Source organism: Pinus tabuliformis, chromosome J (assembly GCF_031772625.1).
Source record: "Pinus tabuliformis cultivar Carrire ecotype Pingquan chromosome J, CPIR1, whole genome shotgun sequence".
Lineage (NCBI taxonomy): Eukaryota > Viridiplantae > Streptophyta > Pinopsida > Pinales > Pinaceae > Pinus > Pinus tabuliformis.
This window is the reverse complement of record NC_142295.1, coordinates 942679781-942689382: the sequence shown is the minus strand read 5'-3', so window position 1 is coordinate 942689382 and position 9602 is coordinate 942679781. Positions and strand designations below refer to the sequence as shown.

Genomic DNA, 9602 nt, shown 5'->3' with positions numbered 1-9602 from the left:
TTTCTTCCTTTTTACCGCTGTCCTTTGCTCCTTTACCCCTCTTACATCTTCAAGACATGTCCTTTCCTCCTTTTCCCTTGTTACATCTCCCTATGCAAGGCTTTTGGGTATTCCACTAGGTTTACATCCAAATATATACAAGGTTAATATAAACTGAAATATCACTTTTATTTTATATATTTATTTTTAACATGAACTTATCACTTTCATTTTATATATTTATTTTTAACATGCATTTATTTAGATAAATATCTCCAATTTAACTATGAAATAATGTTAATTTTTTTTTTTTTTTTTTTGGGTCAATTTCATATTATGTAATAATGTAATTTTATGTTAAGTTTGCAGTTTTGAAATGCATTTTCCAATATTTGAACTTAGAAGATTACATTAAAATATATCAATTTTAACTAAAAGATAATATTACAAAAAACTTATCATTTTCTTATAATTTTTTTTAAATATTATAAAATAGTGATTAATTTCATTCCTTTTTAAAACAAGGTTACAAAATAATAATTAATTTCATTAAAATTTATATAATTTAAAAAATATGTTTATTTAAAAATATAAATCATTTAAATATTTATAATTTTAATTTAAAAATTACTTCTAGATATTTAAAAAAATCAAATTAAAAATAAAATAATTCATACTCAAATTAAAAATAAAATAATTCGTATTCAAATTAAATTAAATAATTCATATATATAAAACTGATGCTATATTATAAAAATGAAATATATATTTGGGTAATAAACTATAATCCATACTTTCTTTTTTATTTGCATCCGACCCCACTGTACCATGATTATAATTCTAATTATAATGCAGTGAAGATGGAACAACTTTCTTCAGGAAAAGCAATAAGCATGATCAAACTACAAAACTCTGTAAACTGAAGTTTGTCCATATGTAGAATCTGTGTCTCAACCTGCATATGGAGTTCACTCAAATTGGAGAAAAGACAAGGAAACCGCATTAATATTATGTGAGCTAGAAGCACTTTCGGTGAACAATTGATGGGCCTGCTTCCTCATACTCGGCCTTAGTAATCCACATCTGTACAAAGAAACCAAAATGATGATTAGTGTTAAAAAATGGTAACCAATATTCTGAAGTTATAGTTCTATTAATATACTGGAGCAATATATGCTTTTTTTTTATGAAACTATAATTTCAGCCTTAAATAATTATATTTGAGAAAGGGAAAATCAGTTCAAAGTTTTTTAATATACAGTATAAGAGTTTGTTATTTCTGTTTTTTTTTCAATGATAGTGAATTGGTTTATTTTTTTCAATGATAGTGAATTGATTTAGATTTTAGAATTTTAAATCAAAACTCTAAAGACAAGATCAAATTTTCCTAACTATTTTTATAATATTAAAATTATATATCAATAATTTTATTTATCAAGAGCAATAACTCATATTTAGTAAGAATAGAAACGTTTCAAATTCCATAATTTATAGTAAGAATAGAAAAGTTTCAAATTCCATAAAGAACTCTATTTATGGATTTTCTAATCTTATCACAATGAACCAATATATTTTAAAAATTAAACCCAAATGAAAAAAATACCTAACAATAACAACAAAAAAACACTGAAACACAACTTTGTTATGTTTGCAAATTTTACAATAAATCAATATATCTCAAAAATTAAACTCAAATACGGAAGATATCCAACAATAACCCGAAAGAAAACACCAAAGAGACAACTTTATTTTTGTTTTTGTTTTTTTTTTTTAGTCTAAGATAATTGGTAACCGGTAAAGACATAACTTTGTTATGTTGCAGATTTGACATCACTGTAGGGATATTGACTTTATTTTTCTACCAGAGCACCATTTATTAAGGGTTCACTTTGGTATCTCTGAGCTTATCTTGATTACTGATTGGTTGGTGAGCACCATTTATTAAGGGTTCACTTTGGTATCTCTGAGCTTATCTTGATTACTGATTGGTTGGTAATCAGAAAGATATAGGCATGGTTAAATAATTGAATCAACTCCACCTATATCTGTATCTCCGAGCTTATCTTGATTACTGATTGGTTGGTAATCAGAAAGATATAGGCATGGTTAAATAATTGAATCAACTCCACCTATATCTGTATCTCTGAGTTTATCTCTATTGCTGATTTGCTGACAATCAGATGAACATAGAATTCAATTAACATAAACCCGTTAAATAGTTAAATAATTGACTCCACCTGTATTTGTCTGATTGCCAAATATTCAGCAAATCAACCATCAAGATAAAAATACACGCTGCTATGCTGGAATGATAATATACCTGCTGAAAGGTGCTGAGCGAAGCGAGAATGGAGCCACCAATCCAGACACTGTACTTCCTCTCAGGAGGAGCAACGACCTTGATCTTCATGGAAGGCGGGGCCAGAGCAGTGACTTCCTTGGTCATGCGGTCCGCAATCCCCGGAAACAGGGTCGACCCTCCGCTCATGACGATATTCCCATACAGATCCTTTCGGATATCCACATCGCACCTCATGATGGAATTGAAAGCGGTCTCGTGAATGCCAGGGGCTTCCATGCCAATGAGAGAAGGCCGGAACAACACTTCTGCGCATCGGAATCTGTCGGCCCCGATGGCTATGACCTGCCCGTCCGGTAATTCGTAGGTCTTCTCCAAGGACCCGGGCGCGGCCCTGGCGATTTCCAGTTCTTTTTCGAAGTCCAGGGCAACGTAGCCAAGCTTTTCCTTGATGTCTCTCACGATCTCCATTTCGGCGCTCGTCTTGAAGTTGTACCCGCTTTCTGTTAGGATCTTGGCCAATGCTTCAGACAGGTCGCGGCCGCCTAAATCCAGCCTCCAGATCGCATGCGCGAGGGCGTACCTGAGGCCACATTTACCAAATTTGAGTTTGATTCTCCTTCTATACATCAAATTAAGTTTCAACAATTAAATCAATACAACCCTACTGGTAAGCTCGCCTAGGAATATTGCATGTTGCTAACCCAAAAAGAAGAGCCTAGGAATGTTGCAGGTTGCTAACCCAAAAAGAAAAGAAGAAAAAAAGGAGCGTACCCTTCGTAGATGGGCACAACATGGGACACCCCGTCGCCCGAGTCCAGGACGATGCCAGTGGTTCGCCCGCTGGCGTATAGGGAGAGAACGGCCTGAATGGCGATGTAAGTGGCGGGGACATTGAAGGACTCGAACATAATCTCCGTCATTTTCTCCCTGTTGGCCTTGGGATTCAGAGGGGGCTCCGTAAGAAGGACGGGATGATCCTCCGGAGCCACCCGGAGCTCGTTGTTGAAAGTATATTGCCAGAGCTTCTCCATGTCGTCCCAGTTGGAGACCACACCGTGCTGTATCGGGTACTTGAGGCTTAAAACACCTCGCTTTGACTGCGCCTCGTCTCCAACGTATACCTCCTTTTGTCCCATCCCCACCATGGTCCCAGCGTGCCTCGCCCTTCCTACAATGCTCGGAAACACTGCCTTGGGGGCATCATCTCCGGCCATTCCCGCCTGTAATCACAAGGTGAAGGTCCATAGTTAGACAATATTTTATTATAATAATTATAATTTAATTTTAAGAATTTTGCCAAGCTAGATATCAAATTGTTGGGTGAGACTGTTTATTTAAGAGATGGGTGAGACTGTTTATTTATAAGAGAAATAACTAGCTATTTAACTAAGTTCTATGAGACTTTTTGTTTATGGGAACAAAGAATTTATTTCTGCCCTAAAGTTGAATGAGGCTTCTTTTTTATAGCCCGTAGCTATTTGATTACTAAAATTAAAATTTAAAGTTTACATATTCTATCTCTTTAGATTTGAACTTGTAAGACTATCTTACTAGAAAACACATACTCTTAACCATTAAACCATCAAATCCAGTGAATCCATCACTTAGCAAAAATCCAATATTATATCACTGAGTTTATGGGAACAAAGAATTTATTTCTGCCCAACTATTTGACTGCTAAAGTTGAAGGAGGCTTTTATTTTATAGGACAAGGATCCCTGTCAGGGTAGCTATTTGACTACTAAAATTAAAACTAAGGTTTACATATTCTATCTCTCTAGGTTTGAACCTGTAACACTGTCTTACCAGAAAACACATACTCTTAACCATTAAACCATCAAATCCAGTAAATCCATCACTTAGCAAAAATCCAATATTATATTGCTGAGTTTATGGGAACAAGGAATTTATTTCTGTCCAACTATTTGACCGCTAAAGTTGAATGAGGCTTCTTTTTTATGGGACAAGGGATCCCTTTTAGGCTAGTATTTGACTACTAAAATTAAAATCTAAGGTTTACATATTCTATCTCTCTAGATTTGAACCTGTAAGACTGTCTTACTAGAAAACACATACTCTTAACCATTAAACCATCAAATCCAGTAAATCCATCATATCGAGTTTATGGGAATGAGGAATTTATTTCTGCCCAACTATTTGACTACTAAAGTTGAATGAGGCTTCTTTTTTATGGGACAAGGGATCCTTGTCAGCGTAGCTATTTGACTACTAAAATTAAAATCTAAGGTTTACATATTCTATCTCTCTAGATTTGAACCTGTAAGACTGTCTTACCAGAAAACACATACTCTTAACCATTAAACCATGAAATCCAGTAAATCCATCACTTAGCAAAAATCCAATATTATATCACCGAGTTTATCCATTAGCCAATATCTAATATCCTGTCACATCTATCTATATGTGGTTTAGCTCTATTCCTATACTCTTCCCGTCTAAATTTAAATCTATAAAATATCTTATCAAAAAATAAGTACTCTTGATCTTTAAACCCAATAAATCCACATTCTAACAAATAAATTATAAAATAAATTAATTTAAAATAAAAAGTAAAAAATAACTATGGAATATATTAATTTTTATCTCTTAATATTCTTTTTTATTAATTGTTCTTTTGAACATTGGATAATGATAATTGCATCTCTGAGATATATTTTAGCACTCTGTTGATCTTGCTCCTCATCCTAATCCTGATGATGAACCTCATCGTGATCCGGATGATAAACCTAATTAAAATTTGAAAAACAACCAATAATTTTCCATATATTTTTCTGGAAACTCTTAATCATTATCCAATATCATCAAATAAGCCATATCCATTATCCTATCACACTTATGAATTCATCTTTAGGTTTTAAAATCAGTAAACAAAGGGATAAGAAAGCTCCATTCCCCTCACTTGTGCAATACTAATTCCCATGAACTTAACTGAATTTACATCAAAATTGGACAAACAGGATGAGGTCATTTTTTTTTTCCAGCATAAAGATGACTTGAAAATTTCTCTGCTAAAGAAATGGCTGCATTAATTTACCTTCACCGATCCGGATCCATTGTCACAGACGATCGCCTGGACATCCTCTCCGTCCTCCATTCTGCATAAAAAGACATAATTTTCCTTATATAAGAGCCTTGTACAGGAACAAGCCACTCGAGCATGAAATCTAGATCAAAAGCCACTAGTTATCAACAGAAAAACATACAGATTGAGATAACTCTGAGATATCTATGAAGGGATGGTCAAGAAGATAATGAATGTGTAGGGTACTTCAGCGGTTGACGTTTTTATATATTGGAATCCAGACACTTTTTGCAGCTTTGCATACCACAGTCTGTCTGGCTTGCTGCGCTATGATCACTCTGCTGCATGGCATCGCTAGACCTGCCCACACGTAATTATGCGCATCTGATAGTGGAGAGGAAAACAAATTCATTCACCTGCTTTACTCAATATTTCTCTGAGCTATTTCACTTGGTCGGATACAAATGGAAAATGTGAAAGCTAAAAGCGAAAGATAAAGTCCAACTTTGGCAGGTCAGGTCGGGTCGGTTCTCTTTTCTTTCCTTGATATCCACTTTAGCAAGGGTGAGAAATGCTTCTCCCAGGCTCACTGTAATTCCGGAAAAGAGAAAAAAAATAGTAAAGATATATTGGAAATTAAGGTTATTTTTACTTTGAATATAGATTTTTGGAATATTTTAAAATTTGACTGTCAAAAAAAGTTAATTATATAAATTTAATATAGAAATTCCGACAGACCAAGGTTGACCAGAGAGTAAAGCAGGACTAAGATAAGAGCTGAAAATAACCAGTTTGTTAATAAATCATAAATGCAAGGGAGCTGTTTATATTCACTGTTAGATTTTGACAAACTAGTGATCCAACAGCCGGCATATACAACCTTTATACATTTATAGCTCATAATCAAACTGGTTATTTGTTGCCCAAAATAAGCTTATTGCCATGCTAGAAATTCTGACAGAACATAGTTGACCTGAGAGTAAAGCAGGGACAAGATAAGCGTATGACCATGCTAGAAATTCTATGACAGACCACGGTTGACCTGAAAGTAAAGCAGGGCCAAGATAATTGTATTGCCATGGTAGAAATTTTATGACATACCACGGTTGACCTGAGAGTAAAGCAGGGCATGGCCATGCATAAATTATACTCGGGGAAAAAATTTAATGATGTTGTCAACAATTATACAAATTTAACATGAATCCTTTAGTTACAATGCATATATGCAAATTTTAAAATTAAAGAGCGAAAAAATTAAGATGAATACTATATTCAATATGGTGTATATTAAATTGAAATCTTAAAATGTACCAGACAAAATGTTAACTTATAAACAAAAATAAAAAGCAAATCAAGGTCCCAGAATCAGTTGGAGTTGGTGGGAAGCAACTTTCGCTACTTTAATAAGGGCACTCTTGAAACCGAAAGGTCAAAGATATAGGAATAGCGGGCCCATAGTCTTGGTTCAAAGTACATTTCACCATATAAAGGTCCCTTGCGCTGTTTGTATCTCAGGAATATCGGCCTTTACCCTTAGACATATATTGTTGAGATGACTAAGGATATCAGCCTTTTCAAAATAAATATATGTATTAAGAGGGTAAAATTTATTATAATTCATTTATAATTTGTAAATGAAAATAATATGTAATAAAATTAGGTATTGAGATGATTAGTTGTGGGTGTTATTCGTTTTTTGGGCCAAGTTCGCTCACTTTTTCAAATCTCATTGACTATATGGTTTGTTGTGTCTTGGCTAGAAGAGTAGGCGACCCGAGTGGACGTCTCGGCTCTTGTTGAGGGATAAGTTAATTGCTATTGTGTGCGGCTTGCAGGCTGTTGCACCTAGCCTAGCCTAGGTTTATAGTGGCAGCGAGTTGGATTTGATCTTGGGCCTGTTCAGGATAACTCTCACCAGTTGTTCAGGATAACTCTCACCAGTTGTTCAGGATAACTCTTACGAGTTACGAATTATCCTAGATTAAAAAAAGAAAAAGATATCAACCTTTTCTAAATAAATATATGTATTAAGAGGATAAAATTTATTATAATTCATTTATAATTTGTAAATAAAAATAATATGTAATAAAATTAGGTAAAAATATTATTAAAATAATTAAGATATTATTAAGATAATTATATATTTTTTTGAAATAGCGAATTTATTACCATTTATAAATAAAAATAGCAAATATTTGTTAATGAGTATTTATTAAAAAATACGTTGTTATAAATAATTTTCAGTTTGGTTTATGAAAACAATTTTATTATTATGAAATATTTTTGAATTTAGGATAATTTAAAAAAATAATTTAAAAGTAATTTATTTTTTATTTTTAATACTAAAAATAATTTTACAAAATTTTATTTAAGAAAAAAATATTTTCTATTTTATATGAGAAATATATATGTTTTTAATTTTAATAGACTATAAGACAATGATTGAAGCCTTTATAAAAATATATTCATTATGAGTTCAAAATGCAAAAATTAAATTTAAGTAAAAAGATGACACTATTTTTCTCAACCACTCTAATTATATTCAAATAACATATCATTTTCAAACTAAATAAAAAATTATATTCAAATAACATATCATTTTAAAACTAAATAAAAAAGATAAAAACAATAAAAACAACATTAAATCTGATTTTTATATTAAAAAATAATCTAAACACTTTTAACTTAAATACTTTTAATTTTATTCAGTTATGATTATCAAATCCAAGAAGGACACTTATGCTAATTTTATGTATGACAATAATAACTTGGAGGAAGTGTATTCTTACAAGTACCTAGGAATTGATATTCATCACAAGCTCAACTGGAACCATAGCATTGAGAAAAGGATTAATGGGGGGTGGAAAGCTTACTTTGGTCTTGAAAATAATTGTAAAATAGCAAACCTTGTAATGTGGGATAAAAAGAAGTTCCTCTTTGAAACTTTAGTCACTCCTGTTATCTTATATGACTGTGAGGTTTGGGGTTGCAGCATCTCCAGAGAATCATGGAGAAAGATTGAGCAAATCCAGAAGCGTTTTATAACTTATAACCTGAAAATTAAAAGTAATACACCCTATCCTATTGTCCTTATAGAAGCAGGTCTTTCCCCTATTGAGAGCGTAGCTATGCTTAGGTTTCTGTTGTACAAGCACAAAATCAGTAACATAGACGATCATAGACTTCCTAAGCTAGCTTTAAATTCTAGCCAAAACCACCTAAGGCTCAATCGAGGGTGGCATAAAGACACAAGGGCCTGGTTAAACTATTGGGAGATCAACGAAAATGATGCATTGCATAACATAAATAACATTAAAGATATTGTTACTTCTAAGTTCAAAGAAAAAATGTGGTGTGAGAAAGACTTAGCGGCTAAAAGAAAATTAAGTTATTATAAGAAAGTCATCAACCCCACCCTTGAAGATCAAAAGTATCTCTCTATTTTAACTAGCTCAAAGAAGAAAATTAATATAGCAAAGATTAGAACGAATTCTCATGAGCTCCATAGTGAAACAGGTCGTTGGGCAGTTCCTAAAACGCCATGGACGGAAAGGATTTGCCATATATGTGAGAATAGGAACATCGAGGATGAAAACCACTTCCTCTTAGAGTGCCCCGCGTATAACCACATTAGATCTCAGTTTCACAATCTTTGTTACAATACTGACCTTCCTAGCCTTTTACAATGTCAAAATTATAGTGAGCTCGGGAGGCTTCTCTCCAAGCTTTTTGAGCATAGGAATAAAATCTTAAATCAAAATAGATAATTTGTTTCTTTAGGTCCAATAGACCATTATTTGGTCTCAGCGAACGTTAACCATCATCATCATCATCATCAATTAACATAAATATTAAATTCTTAAATTTATTTCTTTTATTAATTAAATTAATATAGTTTAAAATATATTAAAATTGAGATGTAAACCTGTAAAGTTTGGTTACAATGTTACTTGACCAAAAGTTGTGATGGTTAACCATTATAAGTTTCTAAAACTATATTGAATTAAAAATATATATTAATAAATTATAATAATAATTAAAAATTTAGTATCACCAATCATATAATTATAATATTTTAAGTTTAAATAAATAATTTTTTAAATTAAACTAAGAAAATTATTATAAATTTATTAAATTAAAAAAATTAATAATATATATATATATATATATATATAGTTCAAACATATATTATTATTCAAACCATGAACATCATCTTCAATATAAGCATAATCATGCTTTGCAAGTTTTATATGTACCACTATGTTATAAGACACTTAG

At 32.1% G+C, this 9602-nt stretch overlaps 1 protein-coding gene across 3 annotated transcripts; it reads right to left on the bottom strand.

Moving 5' to 3' along the window:
* Positions 1 to 709: 709 nt before the first annotated feature.
* Positions 710 to 5757, bottom strand: LOC149229896 (actin-7-like). Of its 3 annotated transcripts, none has more exons than XM_089375942.1 (5): positions 5506 to 5757; positions 5337 to 5397; positions 3053 to 3501; positions 2300 to 2861; positions 710 to 1062 (listed from the first exon to the last, which is right to left on the bottom strand). In XM_089375942.1, exons 2-5 carry the CDS (start codon positions 5394 to 5396, stop codon positions 997 to 999), a joined length of 1137 nt encoding a protein of 378 aa, XP_089232068.1. In that variant the 5' UTR covers position 5397; positions 5506 to 5757; the 3' UTR covers positions 710 to 996. The 3 variants fall into 3 exon arrangements, with proteins under 3 accessions (XP_089232068.1, XP_089232071.1, XP_089232069.1); XM_089375945.1 differs by having other exon boundaries at positions 5571 to 5757; XM_089375943.1 differs by having other exon boundaries at positions 5629 to 5757.
* Between the last annotated feature and the right edge of the window lie 3845 nt (positions 5758 to 9602).

What these genes read in the sequence shown, in the direction of transcription:
- LOC149229896 (XM_089375942.1), bottom strand. Translation starts at nt 5,396, where the DNA reads ATGGAGGACGGAGAGGATGTCCAGGCGATCGTCTGTGACAATGGATCC. An exon ending in GTTGTGCCCATCTACGAAGG is followed by an intron (nt 2,862 to 3,052) that starts GTACGCTCCTTT and finishes ATGTGGCCTCAG; the next exon opens with GTACGCCCTCGCGCATGCGA. An exon ending in CGCTCAGCACCTTTCAGCAG is followed by an intron (nt 1,063 to 2,299) that starts GTATATTATCAT and finishes TTCTTTGTACAG; the next exon opens with ATGTGGATTACTAAGGCCGA.